The sequence below is a fragment of the Saccopteryx leptura genome, chromosome 1 (assembly GCF_036850995.1).
Source record: "Saccopteryx leptura isolate mSacLep1 chromosome 1, mSacLep1_pri_phased_curated, whole genome shotgun sequence".
Lineage (NCBI taxonomy): Eukaryota > Metazoa > Chordata > Mammalia > Chiroptera > Emballonuridae > Saccopteryx > Saccopteryx leptura.
Genome location: NC_089503.1, coordinates 12,756,632 through 12,777,965, shown reverse-complemented (window position 1 = coordinate 12,777,965; position 21,334 = coordinate 12,756,632). Strand labels below are relative to the sequence as shown.

The following is a 21,334-nucleotide window of genomic DNA, read 5'->3' as shown; positions in this document are numbered from 1 at the left end:
GCTCGGTGGGCTCACAGAGAAGGCAGCTGGGCGCTCCCTACCAGCCCCTCTCATACCAGCCTGGCTTCCTGGAGACCAAAACCACAGTAGAGCACAGAGGTGTGACAGACACTCACAGGCTGGGTCTGCCCGCATGCGTGCGAGCGCGCGGTCTCTTACGGAGAGGAAGAAGCAGCAGGAGCAGCGCGGGGCTGAGCCGGTGTGAGGGGCGCTCAGGGGCCGCGTCCACCTCCCGGGCCTAGGATGGTGCTTCCCGCTGGCGCGCACGCATAGCGGTCGGAGATGGCGCCAGACACGTGGTTCTTCGTGCTCGCTGGACTGCTGACGGCGGCCCCCCCAGGTAGCACCCCTCCCCACCTCCTGTCGCAGCTGCTGGAGGACCTGGGTCCTGGCCTTTGTGGCCCACTTTCTGGTTGTACTCTGGTCCCAAGGAGGCCCCCGCGGTGCCAACAGCCATCAGGACCCGGAGAGGGTACGGGGACCCCCTGGGACACCCCTGGCTGGGCCGTGCTGGACAGAGCTGAGAGGGCACCGGAGGCTGAGAGCAGGAACATGAGTGCTCTTGTCAGCGGGCCCCCAGGGTCTGAGGAGGGAGGTGCCTGCCACCCGCAGGCTCAGGAACGACCCCCATGCCCTAGTTCCTGCCAGTTCTCAGGCAGGAACCGTTCACCTTCCAGAGAGGTAGCACCACTGGTGGTTGTATTTGCAACGCCAGAGCCGAGGCGCTGGGCGCACAGGCCTGTGCGTCTCCCACCAGAGCCGTCCTGAAGCCGAGCCCTGAGGGCCAGGGGGAGTTGAGGACACTGATCGCTGGTGGCTCCAGCACAACCATCTGGGGCATTTTGAGACATAAATCAACAGAAAAGTTCTTGAGGGCCACCTTCCTTTCTCCCTGAACTCCTCCTGGGTGCCAGGGCACCCTCATGCCCTGGGCTGGGGCATCCAGGGGCCAGAAGCTTCGAGTGCTGGGCTGGGCTCATCGAATGCCATTGAGCTTGTTGAATGCGGGTTTAAGCTGGCAGGAGCCGGGCGGGGGCCCAGAAATGCGAAAGCTCTTGCCGTGGCTGGGTCCTCACATTTGGGGGTTAAGGAGACTGCTGTGGAAGTAGAATTCTGAGCCTGGGAGTCTTGGCAGAGGGGAGGCCAAGTGCTTTCAGTCTGGTATGAGGGACATGCAGGAAGACCCCACAGGAGGGCCGTCTGAGACAACATGGAGGACTGGGAACATCGGGAGCTCTGGGTGGGGCTCTTCTCTCTGTCTCTGCCGTGCACTCTGCACCTCCTGACCTCACTCTGGTTCAGGGAAAGCTGTTTAGCTCTGGAGCAGCAGTGTGAGTGCCTTCAGCCCCGTGTGGGTCGGCCTGGTCTCTCTCGCTATACCAGGAGCACCTGGAGCTCAGCCATCTTCTGCCCTGAGCTGAGACAGACGGTCATAGTGGACCCCTTCCTCCCTATCTTGATCGTTCCTACTCTCTGCTCTTCTCCATGAGGCCCAGCCACTGGCTTCGGCTCAGAATGAAGTCTGAGTCTGAAAGGCCTGTTGGCTGGCCCTTGAGCCCGGGGAACTGAGCTTGAATGGTGCCTGAAAGGAATCGGGGACCCCGGACCCAGACAGAGCTCAGGGCAGGGAAGCGAGGGGGCCCTGGAGCCAAGGTTCCTACACTTCAGTCCTGCTGGTCTCACCCTGACACTGCTGCCTGGCCTACTCCACTCCTGTGTGGCGATTTACGGTGTGTTTTTAAAACCGCATTTATATTACATTGACTCCCTTGTTACTAATACAAGCTTAGTTTTGAAAGGAAACTATGTCACTGTTACAAATGGAAAACTGACATCATGTGCCATAAGTAAAACGTAAAAGTGAGCGTAAAAATAAACAGTGGTGGAAACCAATGTCTATTACGTGCTCGTGAAAACGCAAAAGCCCTGAGCCTAAACTGCGCCTCCCCGTCTGTTTACGGGGAGCTGGGGGTGGTGGTGACAAGGACGTCTGGCTCTAAATTGTTACTTTTTTCTAGACTTTTTAGAGGGGGATAAGCACTTTGAGCAGGAAACAGTTTCCTCACGATTTGATTTTACAGCATAAGTGATGCTTCTTTAAATCCTCCTGAGGGTCCTCAGTGGGCATATGTCCTGCTGCGGAGAAATGTGGTCTGGCAGGAAGGGCGTTCCAGGAAAAAGAACTTGTGGACCAAAGCCCCCCGGGAGTAGAGGGGTGCAGAGCGAGCTGATGTGAGGGAGACGGTGACCCGGGCCTGCCTGGCCGGTCGCTCCCTTCCGCCCTGGTCCAGCAGCCCGAACCCCAGCAGGATGGACCCAGATCTGTGTGGGGGGTTCTCTTTGGCCAAATCAGTGTGTTGGGCAGACCAGGTTGGAGAAAGGAGATTAAGACCTCCAAGGAGAGAGAGGAAAAAGAACACAAAGGAAATTAACTGAGAAGAGTGAGGAAAGGGAGCCAAGAGGATGGGCCCAGGAGGAAGTTCCAGGGCCTTCCCCCGAGAGTGGTGTGTGCAGCCAGGTGGGGTTCCCAGGCTACTCTCCGGAACTGCAGGCGACTGGAGCCTGGCCCTCCGGGGTCCTGGCAGGCCTGGCCGCGGCAGTGGGTGTCGAGCACGGCAGGCCCCTTCCCAGCCCCAGCCCTAAGCTCCGTCCGGGCCTCACACAGCTAGTCTCTGCCCAGGCTGCCTCGGCGCTGGGCCAGCCTCTCGTCAGACCTTTGTTTGTGCTGTTGAATGACCAGGTCAGAGACCAGGGCTAAGAGAGCCATGCCTTCCAGTCCTCTGCTGGTGCTCCCTGAAGGCTTGGGCCCACCCGCCCTGTACTTCTGTGCCTCAGTTTCCTGATCAGCCAACTGGGCTTGAAGAGGTTGAAGGAATGACCTAGAAGCCCATGAGGGGGGAGAGTGGGGTGGGGTCGGGAGGCTGGAGGTACTGCCCGCTCCTGGCCTCTGGTTCACCGTGTGTGCCTTGTCCTCTCGGGACCTCAGTGTTGGGCAGACGGTCCCAAGGGCTCAGTCCCAAGGGCTCAGTTGGGCAGACGGTCCCAAGGGCTCCGCGCACGATGTAGAAACGGGGTACCAGGCCTCCGTGCACAATGCAGAGACAGGGTACCAGGCCTCTCGTGCCGGGCCAGTGCCGAGGTAGGGGACTCGAGCGTCATGTGGGCTCTGGTTGGTGAGGTCCTCAAGGGCTGCTGTTGTGCACAGAAGAGGCTATTTGCGGGTACTTACAAAAGCCATTGTGTTTTCTTAAGTTAACATTTTAAAAAATCGATTTTTCCTTAACTTAGAAGTTCAGTATACCAATCTCATGTTATACATAAGTCCAGCAATTTTCAACAATGACTCTCAAGGGGTCTTTGATTAATATTTCAGTAAATCGGGTTGAACAGAATAAGCTTCTTTAAATGATAGCTACTGCTTACACCTGGAGCTGATGAGGTGACCTTAGGCCTGCGCTGCCCAGCCCAGTGGCCCCTAGGACGTGCGTGGCCATGCGGCAGTCTGAACCGCGCGCGCTGGAGATATGGAAACACAGACGGTTTGGGAGATGCGTTTAAAAAAAAAAAAAGTGAAGTGTCTTTTCAATAACTTTTATATGAATTACATGTTGAAATAATAATATTTGGGATATGTTGAGTTAAATACATTTTATTATAGTTGCCTATACCTATTTCTTTTTACTTTTTTTTTTAATGTGGCTATTGGAAAATTTAAAATGACACACAGGGTGGGGCAAAAGTAGGTTTACAGTTGTGAATACGCAAAACAGAATTCACTCTTGTATTGTTATTTATTAATTATGATATTATTTTCCGAACAAGTGTAAACTTAGCACTGCCTTAGATGTTCTAAACCACATTTACAGATTTAATAAATTCTATTTTCTTATGAATGCTTCCAATATCTCTAAGAAACAAAAACTTCCCAAGGATTTCAAAGAGTGCTTTTGATTTAGAATACTAACAAAGTGAATAGGAAGTTCTCTTAAATATTCTGGTAAGGTTTACAGAGATTGTCAAATTCTTTTTAAACATTCAAACTTAAAATTTCAACTAAAATCAACTAACTCGATCACACCCGCAAGAAACTCTACTGGCCAAATGTTCTTAAACGTCACAAATACAGGACTTTATACACAAACATACAACACTTGACCCAACTTTCACTTAACAGAAATGTATCAATACTACAGGTTCTTTTGTTTAATTCATCTTGGTTGTTTAAATTTGCATCTCCCTGGGCTTAGAAGCCGCTCACGAAGAAGAGCATTGTACCATTAGCAGTGACTTAGGACGTCTGGGCTGGAGCTGGTTGGACCTTCCATCGCAGTGAACTGACATGAGGTTAGCTTTCTTATTGTTTTGCCAAAATTTAAGGTATAATTGTGTGGAACTGCTGATGGACGTGCAGTGCCCTTTATTGAGAGCCCATGTCCTCCAATTGGGCTGGCCCCCTGACCCCCCTTTGGACTCAGGTCACACGACCTCATTCTCCAGGTCTGCCCTCTACCACGCGATTGGATTAACTTAGACCAAAGCGTTCACTTTTTCCCCCAAATTCTCCCTGCCTGGCAAGACTGCCATGAATAGATGTATAAATAACACATGACGGGCGTCTGCATATTTCTTCTGGCTGTGTCTGGCTCTCTGGTCACAGGTCAATGACTAGTAAGGACAAGAGAGCAGGGCTGTCTGTAGTGGTGACATGGGACAGGGCAACTGGGCTGCTGGGGCTGGCACATTCGGCTAAAGGTAGATGATTATGGAGGGATCAAGAAGGAGGGAGGAACCTGCCCACGGCCTCTCACTCAGTCTGCCTTCACGGCGGCCTGCTCCACGCCAGCCTCACTGCCCTATAAGAAAGCTCAGGAATTAAATTGGGACAAAGAGAGATAAGCAGGTGGCTCCAACTGAGGCTTCGAGACAGGGGTTTGGAGGAAAAGACCACACCGGTACAGGGCCACCTTCCCTTTGCCGGGACCACAGCCTTGAAACCATCAGCCCACGCCCACACGCCCAGGCCAGGTGCTCAGCCCTGCACTGAGCAGACTGCGGTGGGTCTGGGACCCTCAGGCCCACCTCCTGCCCTCGCCCCAGTGCCCCAGGCCCCCCGCCACCCTCAGCACCGGGCCCCTGGCCAGGCTGCTGGGGTCAGGTGCATTCCCCAGTGTTGGCTAGAGCTGCCACCTACCTGGCGGGTTACTTAATATTCTTTCTTAATTGATTTTAAAGAGAAAATACATTTATTTTTTGTTTTTAAAAAAATCCTTTATAAAACCCCCTTAAAGACAAAGCCATTGCAAATCACCTTCACGGTAGTAATGGTGAAAATAAATGCCACGGAGACAAAGCAATGGCATTCGGGTCCGGTCAGGTAGTACCCACTGTCCCTGCACTCAAACAGGGGGGTCGCTAAGGACTAGCCTCCTGGGAGATCTTCCTTCAGGAATGTGGTAGCATTTAATGCCACGTCAGTGACCCCTCAATTGTTTTGGGGTGTGTGTCCTACACTTTGGAAGTACTGGTTCAGAGAAAGGACAATGGAGGTGGCAGTCTGTCCCAGGCCTGACACAGCCAGGGGAAGCCACCTGCTCACCTCCCAGTGGACGCCCTGGGCAGGACAGCCCCACATCAGGCTGTCTCTGGGCAGCCCTGGGATTTTCCTGGTGAGCCTTGACATTGGAGATGGTACCCAAACTCGTGTCCCCCGATTCTGCTCAGGGACACCGAGTCCCGGCTATGGGTAAAGAAGAAGCCCAGGGAGGTGTGAGGTGAGGAAGGGAATTCCAGGACTCGCTCTGGCTCTGGCTTGTTGAGTAATTGTGAGCAAGTTCCTTCCTTTTTCTGACCCCAGCTTTCTCATTTGCAAAAATGACCAGACTGAATCTTACAGACCCGGCCTACAGATCCTGGTCCTCTCTGTGTGTTCCCGGAGCCTTGCTGGCTGCGGAGCAGGTCTGTCAGAAACCAGCCTTAGGATGAGCACACGGAAGCCCCTCTGGTCAGGAGGACGTGGGCTCCCGATCCCAGCTCTGCAACCCAGGTGTTGTTTCTTAGCTTCTCTGTGCATGGATGCTGTGGATAAAAACACCAGCTAACCAAGTCAGTTTTAAGATAATGCATCTGAAAATACCTGACCATGATAGTGCTCCCAAATGTGAGCTTATAAATGTCACACAGCAAGTTCAAAGATCTCGTACGCGGGGCTGCAGGATTAGTGGTTAACATAACCTCGTTTGTGCAGTAAGCACATTTGCCCACGTGACAACCCCATTGTACAGATGAGGAAACTGAGGTTTAGTGAGGCGAAGAGACCGATCCAAAGTCTGTAGCTAGTAAGTGCCAGGACTTGAGCTTTGGTGTCCTGACTGGCAGCTCAGGGCTCTTTCCATGGAAGAAAGTGGCCTGCCTGTCCCCTGGCTGCGGCCCTCTGGGCTCCATCCAAGTTTGAGGCATGTCGCCAGAGGCGACAGTCCCAGGCTTACGCCTCACCACTGCATCCAGGGACAGCGCTCAGGGGCCTCTGGGGTCTTGGGGCCCCTGGGGAGGCTTGTCAGGGATGGAGGAGATTAAAAGTGGCTGTCTCCCTCGCCCTGGCCCGGCCTCAAAGGGTCCGCCACACACGAACCTTGCCCTCTGGCACCAGGAATGAACAAAGGTGACATTAAAGAGCCACCATATGCCAAGGGGAAGCTTGCCTGGCAGGGTGTTCAGTCACATTTATTTAGTGTCTGCTGTGTGCCAGGCCCTCTGCCGGCACTGAGATATGAGATATGAAGGTTTGCCCTTGAGCAAGTATTGTGAGGGAGGTGCTAAAATACACCGGTGTCAGCCTGGGGTAAGTGTGACCACAGGTGCAATCTGATGACGGCCAAAGCCACCGTGCATCGCCAGGCCTTTACCCTTGTTCAAAGATCCGCTACGCTTACCTGTCCCACCGAGACATTGGGCAAGCACCCTCTTTATGGGTGGGGAGACCGAGGTTCGGAAAGACGTATTTTTGTCCTAGGCTGGTGGCTGAGGCTGAGGTTAGGTCCGTCTCTGTAAGGTCTCCGAAGTCCATACTCTCCAGCCCTGGGCTGCACTGTCTCCCAGAGGAGGGAGAGCGTGAGCCTCCCCGAGACATGGGGTGGCTGGCCTCCCAGCGAGGGGGACACCACTGTCTCAGGGGGGCTGGGCATGGAGGGCAGAAGGCTTTGCATATGGAGGACGGAGAAGGATGGCACACATCCTAGGCACAAAGACATTGAAAAATGAGTGCGTGCAAAAACCGGTGAGCTCGCTGTGTTGTGCAAATATCAGTTTCCTGGTTTTGTTGATTTACTGTGGTTACATGCTATGTCACCATCGGAGAGGCTGGATGTTGGGTTCTTGGGACTTTTCTGTGCTATTTTCACAACTTCTTGTGACCCTGTGACATCAAAATAAAAGTGTGTGTGTGTGGGGGTGGCATTTTAGGCAAAAGGACCCATTTGAGCAGCAGCCTGGAGGCAGGATAGGCATGGTGACAGTCCCCAGAGGGTTCCCCTGGCTGCAGGCAGTTGTGGTCCGTCAGCCCTGCTGGTCCCACAGGGCATGTCGGGTGGGTGAAGCTGCAGTTTCCAAAGTTGCTGAGATGCAGGCTGTTTTCTCTCTTGACTCATCCAGACTGGTGGTCAGGAGGAGGGTCCAACCAAGCGGAGTGGCAGGCCTGCGCAAGGTGCACATACAGAACATGTGACAAATGTGAGCCAGCAAGCACAAGGACGGGGCCTCTTGGGCAGCACTTTGAAAACTTGCAAACCCGACTTCTCCGCCTCTTGGCCCTGTGACATATGAGTTTTCACCCCTACTTTGCTGATGAAGCCACAAGGCTCAGAGAGGAACAACTTTTCCAAATCACCTAGCCAATAGAGCTTTAACTTGATGGTGCCAAATCCATGCTGCTTCCCAGCCCTGGAACACGCGGGGTTTAGGGTGGACTCTCTCCACCTCAAGGTTTCTGCAGGGAAGGTCTCCTCGTTCTCTGGGGCCTTTTCACCTCCACCACCATCAGCTGGAATATGGTAGGACCAGGGTGGAAAAAACCTTGAAGTTGCTTGTGGGTCAGAACCCACTTCCTGGCCGAGTGTCCACAGCCTCAGTTTCCCCAGCTGTAAATCGGGTCGATGGCAACCTCCAGAGCCCAGGCTGGCATGTGACTCGTGAGACGTGGGCTGTGAGGTACAGGGAAACAGAGGGCTGGCTCCTCGGGGTTCTAGAAAGCCTCTTGGCTAGTACTGCTGCAGGGCCTGGGGCCGGGGCAGGAGCTCCCGGGGACAGGAGAGGGAGGAAAAAGGGGAGCCCCAGTTTCAGCCCACATTTTGTATATCCCTGTGGCCCTACTGCCACTGCCTGCAGATGACGCTGAGAGAGCCTCTAAATGCCCCCAGCCTGGCAGCAAGGCAGCACCAATCGGGCAGGGAGGGATCTGTAGGGCCATGTGAGATGCTGGACTGAGGTCCCCTAATGTGAAAGTGACCCCCTTCCAAAGGGGTTGCCCCTGGGTCTCCACCATGTGTTGGAGTGTTAGGAGCATATTAGAAGGTCCAACCTATAAGTTTTCAAGCCACCCAACACCTCCACCATGCCCAAGCTGAGCTGGGCTGTCTGGGCAGTGCCAGCAGACACCCAGGGGCCCTGTGCATGGCGCTGGTGGCCAGGGCCCTGTGGGGACACAGGCTGTGTGAGCGAGGGAGGAACCTCAGAGCTGGGAGCTTCTCCAGGTGTCTTGGGGATCCCATCTGAGCACCCCATTTACAATTTGGAAGTCACCTACTAAACCCTGAGCCATACAGGACACAGAGGGGAAGCCATTGTGCCCTCACAGCTGTGCGCAAAGCCAGGGATTGCTCCGTCCCTCTTACAGAAGCGCAAACTCGCGCTAAGAGAGCTTGCGCCATATCACCAGCTGCTGACAGAAACAAGAACAGAGTCGCTTTCTGGTCACCAACCCATCCCCCCATCTGCTTCTTTCTAAATGGGCTTAGGAGGAGGATTTCACTTATGCTTTAGTACAATTTTTTTGCTGTAATTTTTCACCTCTAGCCCAGGGTGCCTGGGAGCTAGGCCGGGTGGGGGACAGGGGACAGGGGACAGGGGACAGAGGTAGGAGGTCCACTCCTCCCCCCTCTGCTCCGTGAGAAGTCGCTTCCCCTCCTTCCTTCATTAAAGTACGGTGGACACACTTGCCACACGAATTAAGCTCCTTGGAGACATGTGCCTCACTCTCCAGATAGTATTATAGAAATATGACAGTATCTGAGCTGGAAGACACCCCAGATTTGATGTTTAACCCTCCTGCTTGTCAGAGGAGAACAGAGAGGTGCAGAGTGGGGGCGGGGGAGGGAGTGACATACCCAAGGTCACGGAGCAGGGTGAGAAGCCGGGTCTGCGGACCCTGCCCAGGGCCTCTTCCCACCCCACCTACACAGGCATGGGGGGGGGGGCTGTGCAAGCCAGGTGCGTCCTCAGCTCCCCCCCCCCCCAGAGAGATGGCAAGGGAGGGCTGCGGTCCAACTTGGTCTCACCTTGCCCGCATCATTCCAACAGCTTTCCCGCCACTCCTGGTCCTCTGCCTTCTCTTTTTCTTTCCTTTTTTTTTTTTTTACTTTTTATTCCAGCATAATTTCTGATGCACTGAGAAGCTGTAATTTCCATATGCTTTCCACTCACTTCCCCCACTGTCAACATCTTCCCACAATCACTTGATCATTTTCTCTACTTTTCTATTTTTTTTTTACGAACCATTTGAGAGTAGGTTATAGTCAGTGGTGGGATTCAGCCGGTTCACACCGGTTTGCACTGGTTCGGCAGAACTGATACCTGATTTTTTGTTGAGTTTGGCGAACCGGTTGTTAAAATGGCACTTGTAATCAGGATTCTCTCTAATGTGGGCACCTGGGCAGCCGCCCATGTGGAAATCACTAATTTACATTCCTTCCTCTTTTTTTTTAACGTTCATCTGCGCAACAGCGTATTCTAAGCGCCCGTAGTAAGGTTCATTCCGTCCATAGGTGAAAAAAATTGCAAGTGAGGACACCAATCAAGAAGCAATATAGAAATATCTTAAATAACAGTTGTAGAGTATTTTGCCAGGTATTATTTAATATTTTTTATTAATATTTTAAAACTCTTTCTTATAACAATCTAGTTTTATATACCTCTTTTATTGTTCTTATTTAAGGATTAAATGCATGAAATAAACTACCTTTTGGTATATCTTTTTTTATACTTACGTTAGGGCAGGCAGAGAACCAATTGTTAAATGACCCTGCTCACAAAAATTAGGGAATATTTTATAGCTTCAGATTCACTTTGGAATATCCCCTAATTTTTGTGAGCAGTGTATATGAGTCTCACCACTGGTTGTAGACATAATGGCCCTTTCTCCTAAATACTTCAATGTATCTTAAAAAAAAAAAGAACATTCTTTTACATAACCACAGTATGCTTATCAAAGTCAGGTAATTAACACTGATACAATACTATCAGGTAATCTAGGGGACTCTTTCAGATGTTGCCCACTGTTCCAATAAGGTCCTTTAAGGCAAAAGAAAATGCCAGTTGACTGTGCTGCATTTTATTCTGTGTCTATTTCCCTTTCGTCTAGGACAGGTTCTCGGTTTTTCTTTCTCTTTCAGGGCCATCGATCTTTTCGAAGAGTACATACAGGCCAGTTATGCCGTAAAATGTTCTGCATCCGGGTTTGTCTATCAATCCCGCGTGATCAGATTCAAGTCGTGCCTCTGGGTTAGGACCAAAGTGATGTTGTGCCCTTAGTACATCATCTCTAAGGGGCACGTGGCGTCAGCTTGCCAACTTAAAACTAAAAGGCCAACGGGAGAGGCGTTTGTGTGAGATCCCAAAGAACAGCTTATTCTGGAAGCACTGATTCAGACAGAAACCCAGATCCTGCTGAGGTTTTGGGTGTTTATAGAAGGAAGGACTTCCTATAGGTGCAGATAAGCTAACACAGGGATACTAATTCTAAAGAATGCTCTGAATTTTCTCACGTGGCCACCATGTCTGCTTTCCTGCTATCTTTGCAAACAGTGGTTTGGGACACACTGCTGTTTCAGGCCCAGTCCGAGCTTATTTTGCTCAGTTTTAACATTCCAAAGATTCCAGAAGATGCGCAAAGCCGTCCCTCTGGGATGGCCGCTCTGACTCCATTTTAAAGTGGCTTAGTTTGTATTAATTTTTACAAGTTTGACCCATCATCGATCATCTAACTTCAATTGCTTGGCCAAGGTCATGCCTGCTAAGTACAGTTACTCTTTTCTCCTTTAAATTAATATGTATCTTGTAGACAGATTTTTTTTTTTGAGAATATGTATGTAAATATTTTGGGGTGTTTTATTTTCCTTCAAATTTTTACCTGATAGTTGTAACATTATGGATGATTCTGACATGAGTCAGTTATAACCACAGTTTCTTGATGATGTTATAACTCCATGGTTCCTTTCACATGTTGAGGTGCTGATTTTAGTGGCTGGCTTCCTCTGCTGGCTCAGTGGGTGGGAGCCGGTTGGCTCAGGGCCTTGCAGGCTGGTGCTGATGGGGCCACGGTGTGAGAGCCCCGCAGGTTGAGCCTCTGACGGCCGCCATCTTGCCTCACTTCAGACTTCGGAACTTGGTTGGGCTCCTCTCTGCTACGAGAGTCAGTCCTCCCTCCATCTTTACAATTTTTGCCATTTGTTTATTGAGCTCCTATTATATGTTGGACACTGTTTTCAGGCACTGAAGATATGGGAGAGGACCCCAGACTTCAATAAGCTTATATTCTAATGCAGAAAATAGCCAAACAAGTAAATACTTTCTTAAAATAGTATCATTTCAGAGAGGACTATGTGCAAGAAGGAAAAGAAAGCAAAGTAAGGAAGACCGAGAGTGACTCGTATGGGGACAGAGGTGAGGCCTCTGAGGGCACTTGGGGAGAGATCGGATTGATGAGATCCGTTGGGAGTGCGGAAATCAGGGAGCAGCTCTTTCAGGGCAGAGGGGACAGCAGGTGCAAAGGCCCTGAGGCAGGAATGAAGTTGACACACTGGAGGAGATTACAGAGGGACGGAAGGGTGGAGGAGATGGAGTGGGAGAGGTTGGCGGGTGTCAGGGCACACAGATCATGCAAGGGCTTTGAATTACCCAAAGGAAATGGGAAATCATCAGAGAGCTTTAAGCGTAAAAGGATGTGATCTCACTTGCCTTGTTGTGTATACTATTATTTAGCCAATATTTTTTACAACCAACACTATCTTTAACATACATTTGTTTATTTAAACCTAGAAATCGTCTACCACTATCATTTATCTCAAAGCAGTATTATTTCAATAACTAGACTAACTATATTCCTGTAAACAAATAAGACGCTGGAAAGAAAAGGGCCGTCAACCAGCCGGGCATCTGAGCCCGGGTCAGCTCTCCCCCAGTGAAAAGTGTTAGGGGTCGAAGGCCGAGCAGCACCACCAAGGTCTTGTAAGCCAAGCGCTGGAGGATTGAAAAAGGAATCATTTGCGCGCTTTGTGATTCGATACAATTTAACCTGGAATCTTCAATTATCTGCTAACTTGTAGGAAGATAAATTGGGTGGAGGTGGTGAGGACAGAGGGAGGCAAGCACAGTCTGGCCTAAGAGCAGAGGCAGTCAGAGGGGAGGGAGTCCCCCTCCTCCAGCAGTCAGACCCCACCTGGTCCAACGCACCCATTTCACCACGGAGCAGCTGGAGCCTGACATGGGGCAGGGACTTACCCAAGGTCACATCAATGGCTGGTCTCAATTCCACCATCTCTCATTGTCACTCCCACCCGATTCCAGCTGAAAATTAAGACATGATGTCAATATTAGTCATCCTTATTGTAAAAACGCTGTAATAGCCACACTAAAAGAAATCTGCCCCGGCACCCTCACACAACACGGCCTTTCATTCTCGCAGGAGGGAGTCTGTAGGACCCTGGGGCATCACGGGAGTTTAGTCTCACCAGCACAAGGGACGGCTGTGGGAGCACGGACCAGCACTTGATTCCAGGCTCCACCACCTACTCTGTGACCCTGGCCACACTCCGGAACGTCTCTGAGGGAAAATGGGTGCAGCTTATAGGTCAGCTCCTAGTCCTTTCTGTCTAGATAGACTTCAAAGCCCTGATGGATAATTTTTAGTTGCTTCCATCTGTGGGGGCTGTCTCAGGCCCTGCTACGTCCCACGAAGCACTTGTAGCTGTGTCGACTTTGGCGATCTGCAAGTGAAGGGACACATCTCTCCGTCTTGTGGGTTCGCCCCCTCCTCCCTTCCAGAATTCCCCAGAAGCTCCTCAGTGCTCACCCCAGCTCCTGCCCCCAGAGGCAACCTTTCTGTGACTCAGTTTCCCACGGCTGCCATAACAAAGGCCCGCACGCTGGGGCATGAACAACAGAAAGGTATTGTCGCCCGGTTCCGGAGGTTAAAAGTTGAAGCCCAAGTTGTCCACAGGGCTGGTTTCTCCCGAGGCCGCGAGGGACAGTGTGTCCAGGCCTCTCTCCCGGCTCCCCGCGGTTTGCTGGTACTCTTTGGCATTCCTTGGCTTGTAGAAACATCACCACAATAAATAAGGCCATATTCTGAGCTATGGGGAGCGAGGACTACAACGTAGTTCTTTTGGTAGGACACAATTCAACCCGGAGCTGTGTGTGTGTGTGTGTGTGTGTGTGTGTGTGTGTGTGTGTGTGTGTAACTCAGAAGTGGGATTTCTAGGTCACAACTGTGGAAATGTTTTCTAAAGTGGTTGTGCCAACTTTGCTCCCCAGCCGGCAATGTCCAGAGAGTCCCTGCGGATCCTTTTCTCATCGAGTCGGTATAACCACATTTCTCTAATTTTTGAGTTTATTGGGGTGACGTTGGTTAACAAAATGATATAGGTCTCAGGTGCACAATTCTATAACGCGTCGTCTGTATATTGTATTACGTGTTCACCGCCCCAAGTCCCGCCTCCTTCCATCACCATTCACCCCCAGACCACGCTTCCTCATTGCCGTCAATGGAGTAAAGTGAACAAATAGTACCTCACTGTGGCCTTACTTTGCATTTCTCTGGTCACTGGGAGGTTGGATACTTTCCCTACGTTTATGGGTCCTTCACGGTTCCTCTTTGGTGAAGGACCTCTTCCTGCTTCTTGCCCAGTTTCTTCTTGCTTGCCTTTTCCTTACTGATTGCTAAGAGAGGTCCTTTCTGAGAGGAAGGGGAAGATAGGGCAGCTCTTCTGCCCTGGAATTTTGACAGCTGCTCCACCCAGCTACTCCCTCCGGGGACAAACAGAAACCGATGTCAGATCCTTCATCTCTTTCGGAATCCACAGGGCCAGGTGCAGCTCGGAATCTAGGTTGTTTAGATTTGAGGCAGCTGACATGGGCGTATACCGTATGTCATGTGACGTCCCAGCAGGGGCCTGGTCAGCCACTGGAATCAAACACGGGAACATCTCCGCAGCGAGATGTAGGACCCCCACACCACACAGAGTAATGATTGTGGACAGCCTTGTACCTGTTCTGGTCAGGTCTTGCCCCCACTTTCAGTTTGGGGGGGCCGGGGCTTTAGAATTGCAGTAGGGGGATTATATAAGAGTGTCTCGGAATGGCAACTGAGAGTCAGCCCTGCGGTACCCACTTTCTCCTCCAATGATAGCCTCAGGAAATTGAGATTGGCATCACCTTTATGTGAACAAAGGTCACAGAGGCTGAGAGGCTGAGAAATCCAGGTCCCTGTAGCAAGAGGAAGAGATGGGATTTGAACCCACATCAGCGTGACTCCAAGCCCACACACTTCCGTCTCTACTGGCTGTCCCCAGCCTCACAGGAGTGTCTTCTCTGCTTCACTGCTCCCTAGGACTCTGGGATTTGGAAACAGAGTCACCAGCCGGAGGAGTGGATTGGGAGGGCGGGGTGGGGCTGGGAGGCAGGCGGTGAGAGGTCAGCTGTCTGAGCCAGACCCTCACGCCAAGGCAGCGGGTACTGGTTCCCAGAGCCTGCGAGGCCCACCTCCAACCTCTTCAAGTCCTCGAGGATCCGTCCGTCATACTTTGACACTGACCAAGCATTCAGCCAGGTGTCCACTTGCCCCGGTTTGGAGCCCTAAAAAACTTGGCACCACAGGGAGAGGCACTGACCAGAGGTTTTAGTCATCAGTGAGCTAGAGGGGCCGAGAAAGCAACAATGTCTTCCCAGCATTCTAGACTGGGTTCAAGCACCTTTGCAAAGAAGGATGGGAAGCCCCTCGATTCCAGGGCGTCCAGAGAGAGTGGTGGGCCGCTGCCCTACATGATCTCCCCTCCTCACCCACTCACCCTCTGGAGAGGCGCCAGCCAGCTCTCCCAGGTTGTTGGGCAAAAAAGCTGGATATCACCTCCTCTTCACTTTCTCATTCCCGAGAACTCCTACACATCCACTAAGGCCCCTTTCAAATTCCCCTGCTCTTTGGAGTTCAAGTTAATGCCTCTCACCTGTACTTTTCCCAAAGTGTTCTATTCTGACCCCTGGCTAGCACCTGAACCTGATCGTGATCACCTCTGAGTCCAGCTGTGTCTTCCACCACAGCCTGGGGCCTGCCACAGCGCCTGACCGGCGGGGAGGGAGGGAGGGACGATTGCCACCTCCGTGACTGAGGGCTATCATGGGCAGGAACACGAAAGGGTTTTAAGGCACCTCAGAAGCACCTGAGATGTCAGCTGTGGAGGTGAATGTGAGACCATAAAGAATATGCGTCTGGACTGAGAGAGACCTAAAGTCGTGATCTAGCTTCACCTCCCAGTAACTGTGATCTTGGGCAAGTCATTTCATCCCTCTGAGCCCCAGTGTTCTCATCTGGAAAACCAACACTTCTTGGGGCCCTTCTGGAGATGAATCAGAGAGCATGTGCCGTGTGTATCAAGGAGGGGCGCACAGTAGGCATTCAGAGGTGACCGCCCTTCCAACTTTATTTCCTGACCTTGAACTCCAGGGTCCAACTGACCACTGGCCTGTTGCTCACTGCCAGCCTCCAACTGTTAATAACACAGGTGGCCATAGAAAGTGAGGCTGAATACCCCACTGTCTCTCAGCTTCTCCTTTGAACCCAGATGGATGGTGGGTGGGGAGGGGACCCCTGGAGCATGGAGCTGATGGGCACAGGGACATGTGGCCCCTGCTCCCCCGAGGAGACGTCCTGGTCCCAGCCTGAAGTCCCACCTGCTTCGGAAGGGCTGTGTTTCCTTTTTAGGAGGGATGCCGCTGACCTCTGAGGCTTTCTGGGTGACTGACGTGAAGGGGCCCTGCTCTCAAGGGGGCTGTAGGCTGCCTGAGCTCGGTCTCAGCGCCACGCCTGGGAGCTGGGGGTGGGGGGTGTTCACTCCTTGCCCACGCTTCATTCACCCAGAAACTGCTGCCCCAGCAGCTCTCGGGGACTTCGAACCAGAGTCCTTCCTGAGAGCGGGTGGGTGGGGACAGGCCCCCTGCAAAACCCTGCATCGCCCAGCAGAGTTTTAGCCCCACTGAAACCCAGACATTCAGCCCTGTCCTGTGCACAGGGGGCCAAGCTCCCGGGGATTTTATTCTTGATTTTTTTTTAATTTATTCATTTTAGATAGGAGAAAGAGAGAGAGAGAGAGAGAGAAGGGGGGAGGAGCAGGAAGCATCAACTCCCATATGTGCCTTGACCAGACAAGTGCAGGGTTTCGAACCGGCGACCTCAGCATTCCAGGTTGACGCTTTATCCACTGCACCACCACAGGTCAGGCTTATTCGTGATTTTTATGTACTTGAGTCTCTAGCTTAACAGACCAGGCCCGGTCCTGCCCCCAGGCCTTTGCTGGTGCTACCTACCCAGAAGGCCTCCTGCCTCTTCTCTCTGGTTGAAGCTGCCTGATACAGTGGTGTCTCCGAGCCTCGTCAGTAGAACAGGTTTATAAGAGCGTTCTTCCCAAGGGCCGTGAGGGTTCTGTAGGAAAGCCCTCAGCACAGAGAAAGTCCTCGGAAAGGTGCCTCTGCTCCCCCCATCCTGGGGAAATGCTTGTGACCCGCGAGGCCAGCCCCAAAGGTCACCTCCCTGCGGTAACTTCCTGGACTCTCCTCCTCTGGGTTCTTCGAGTGTGTTGCTCATGTCTCTGTCTGCACCTACCGCAGAGAGATGGGATTCGAGACAACTCTTGACACCAGGGCTCCTGGCTGGACCCTGGGCTGAAGGCAAGTCTGGGCTTCCTCCACTTTCCCCCTGACAGAGCCCAGAGCAGGCCTGGCCATGGGCTTGGCTCAGGAAATGGTGGAGGTGAGGTGAGTTACAGAGACTTCCGTTAGTAATATCGGTAACTAGGATTAGTTGAGCATTTACTATGTGCGCCGAGGTGTTTATCAGGTGGTAATTAAGGCAGCCCAGTAAACCCCCTGTGTGGATTCAGATCTCTGCATTGCCTCCTTAGAGCCTTGTTGTCCTGGAAAGTTCCTTTACCTCTTGGACCCCAAATTTCCCCATCGGTAAAGTAAGGATAATAATAATCCTTCTCTTCAAGCGCTGAGAACTAGAGTTTAAAACTATTAAAAACACATAGACTTCTTACCCGTGTGAGCACATAGGAATATTTGGCAGTGGGCATTGGTGTGATTCAAGCGATTTACAAAGTTTTTTACTTAATGTTTTCATTTAAAAAAACTATTGTTTTTATTTTCATCACTCCAACTATCTACAAGACAAATGTTATAGAATTCAGAAAATATTTTTTAAAAAGCTTACCAGTAATGCTACACTTACCTTCAAAGCTAATTGTTGTTACTACTCTGTTATACGTAGAATCTCCCAGACATTTTGGGAGAAATAGTGCAAATGCACCAAAATGCAGAGAGTGTTTTAACAACTCCTAGGCATCCCCACCAGCCAGATTCAGAGAATCTTTTCATTTTTGCCATATTTGCTCAGATCTAGATTAAGAAGAAAGGAAATCATACAGCCACTGTTAAAATACTTCCTCACTCCTCCGTCTCCAAAGCACTTACCTTAAGTATTTCTTGTTGGTAGACTGTGAGATTCCTTCTAAATTCTTCTATTACAAGCCATGCTTTAAGAAAAAAAAAAAATCTCTGTATATAGCAGCATGTGAACATACCAGAGAATTTTTTTCTAGGATATATACGTGGAGAGATTGTGTGAGCCTTAGAGTTTGAGCATCCTCAACTTCAGGAAGTGTCACGGCCATTTTTCTACCATTGTACTTAGAAGGATATGATCATCCTGTGTATGTTGCCTATAACCTGCTTTTTCCACCTATTGTACTTATGCGTGCACACATCCATCACAAATTCACACTTGCACTCATTGATTCTGCAAGATCTTGTCGAGCACTTACAATGGGACGGGTGTTGGGTGTGTCTGGTCATCTTATTTCAGCCCTGTGAGGTTCTTACACCTGGAAGGTGAGAGAGACAAGTCAAGCAGATGAAGAGAGTGGCCCAAAGCCCCCTTAGGAAGGAGGAAGCTGGTCTTCAAACCCAGACTTGTTCCAGTTCACTCTAATGCTCTGTCTGCTGGCCCAGCCCTGGTCGGTGGTTCTACCTGAACCAGATTCAAAGGCCCCATGCTAGAACTGCTGGTCGGAATCCTAGAGGAAGGACCTGGACGTCTACCTCCTGCACTCAATGGTCTGATTTCTGATAGAGGATCAAGAATATGGAGCCTGTGAACAGCCAGTGTCTCTGGCCCGCTGAGCCCTCTCGGAGCCACACCCTTCCTGGTATCGTGTAAAATTTTTTATTGAGCTGTTCATGATCCTCTAAGCCTGGAGGTGTCATCTTACCATTGGCTAGCTGCAAGGAAGGAATATTTGGCACAGGAACCTAGCAAGCAAGCCTCAGGACCAGGCTCACAGGAGCCTTTGCTTTGAGAAGAACTGTTACCATGGCAACTGCACTCCACATCTCATCTCTAGGACCACTGGACACACTGTAGAGGCGGGGAAGGGAGCAGCACGTGGTGAGTGAGGAGCAGCTCTGCTAAGGTTCATGAGAGAGACAGGGAGGGAGGAGGAAGAAGGAAGCCTTTGGGGATCAGCAACTGCCCCTTTGCAGAGCAGAGAACTGAGGGCTCCCTACAGCCATCTTACAACTGCCCCTTGAATAATACGGGTTTGAACTGCTTGGGTCCACTTATACATGGATTTGTAAAAGAAATGAATACTATACATTTATTTTATCTTATGATTTTCTTAATACCAGTTTTTTTTTCCTCTAGCTTAGTTTATTGTAAGAATACAGTATATAGTACATATAACACATAACGTATGTGTTCACTGGTTGTTTATGTTATCAGTAAGGTTTCTGGTCAACCGTAGGTTATTAGTAATTAAGTTTTGGATGGGTCAAAATTTATACATAGATTTTTTGATTGCATGGAGGGGTTGTCACCCCTAACCCCTGTCTCAAGACTCAACTGGAGAGTCAGTGGCCAGCTGGCCTCCAGTGTCCGCCCCGGACCGGAGAGGAGAAAAGAGGTCAAAGCCTCAGTCGGGGTATAGAACGGCGGCTGCCACGTACCACGTGCAGAGCACGTCACATACAGCATCCAAGCACCCTTCGAGGCAATTCGATGTGGCCCAGGTGGTATGCTCAGTGCCAGGTTAAAACCAGAGTCTAGCTCGGCTCAGTGACTTTCCCATGGTCACACCACAGAGACAGGTTTGGATCACTGCCCTGTCTTTCCCAAAGTCTCCGTTCTAAGTCATGAGAAAAGAACTTCCCCGAGTGGCGACTGTTAAGCAGATGCCTCGGTGCCCAGGGAGGATGTGGACCCTGCTACTGCCAGACACTCCTGATGACACTTCTCTCCTCAATTCCTTCTCCGGCCCCAGCACGTGGTGCACGTTCAGCAAACGTTAATGTGGGGTTGAAGGCAGGCAGCAATAAACTCATTTCTCAGCTTTCGGGATCATGTGCTCACACACCCGCACTTTCTTGAGCTCCCGAGACGGGGGTGGGGGAGGGGGAGAGTTCCAGAAATCACACCTACCCCAGAGCCAGCGGTGTTGCGTTATCTCTAAGCCCGCCTTCAGTGGAGATCATGAATTGTCCTTCACTGCCCCGTGGAGGTGGTGGCGGGGAGGAGGGGAGCTCAGTCTGGGCGTCCAGGGAGGACAGTGGCAGCTGCACATCCTCTGTGGTGTAACAGGGTGACAGGAGCCAGTTAGACAGGCTGGATTTCTCTCACCTGAGTGGCTGAAGGCCTCCAGGGCTGGGACTGCAGCCTTTGCCATCACCTCTCTCTGTCAATCACATGCTGACTTGGCTCAGGCCACTAGAGCAAAACACCATAGGCTGGGCTGCTCAGACAACTTGTTTCTCGTGGCTCTGGAGGGCGAGAAGTCCAAGGTCAAGGTCAGCAGACTCAGCGTCTGGTGAGGTGATCTTCCTGGTTTGCAGACGGCCTCCTTCTTGCTGGGTCCTCACACGTTGGAGAGAGAGAGATGCCATGTTTTTCCTCTCTTTTTATTTTTTTAATCCTGAGGACCCACCCACATGACCTCCTCTAACCCTAATTATCTCCCAAAGGCCCCGCCTCCTAATGCCATCACAGTGGGGGATTAGGGCATAAGGCATCGACATAGACATTAAAATTTAGGGGGATGCAACCATTTAGTTCACAACATCTGCAATGAGTTTTCTTTGGTCCCCAAACCTTTCTTAGGTATGATGAAAGAGAATGCAAATGAAGGAACAAAAATCCTATCAAATAAGTTAAATAGGACTAACACAACAAGTTGCTGACTTTCCCTTGAGATCTGAAGAGAGAGAAGTCACCCCAAACTTCCTGAACTTGGCAAGTCCCCAGTGGGTATGGCCTGGTCTATTCACCACAGCCACTTAGCGAGCAAGGACCACCCTGTCCAACTGAGCTCCCAGGACAAAGTAAGCTCCGCCCAACTGGGTGTCACAACCTCTCCCAGTCCCTTCAAAGACGGAGCAGAACTCGGCCCCTCTGAATTAAGTCATAAGTTACTTCTGCAAGCCAACACTATGTTTCTAGAATTATAGATTGTTTCTTTTTTTCTTTCCAGTTGTTTATCACTAGCTCACCATTAACAACAAGGGGATTTTTAAAAGAAAAACATTTCACCATAGTCCTGGTACCTCCCACTCCTCCTCCAAACTTCCTGGTTCTAATGGTCCCTGACTCTCTTTTTCCAATTGGTCCATTTCTCCTGTGGCCTCAAGGTGGTTCAGATGGTGCCGGAGCCAGCTGTGTTGGGAGCACCGGTGGGGAAGGGGCTGTTCGGCTCGTGGCTATGCTGCCAGACCTCATCTTGTCCGTGGTGTGGGGCCGGTGGGACAA

The 21,334-nt window shown here is 51.1% G+C and overlaps 1 protein-coding gene across 4 annotated transcripts in view; it reads left to right on the top strand.

The window, feature by feature from the left end:
* Positions 1-21,334, top strand: part of CD6 (CD6 molecule) — a 39,797-nt gene continuing 18,463 nt past the window's right edge. For all 4 annotated transcript variants that reach the window (XM_066361093.1, XM_066361084.1, XM_066361076.1 and 1 more), the window contains exon 1: positions 1-340. In XM_066361093.1, the coding sequence (XP_066217190.1) occupies positions 283-340 (58 nt within the window). In that variant the 5' untranslated portion in view covers positions 1-282. The remainder of the gene's footprint in view (positions 341-21,334) is intronic.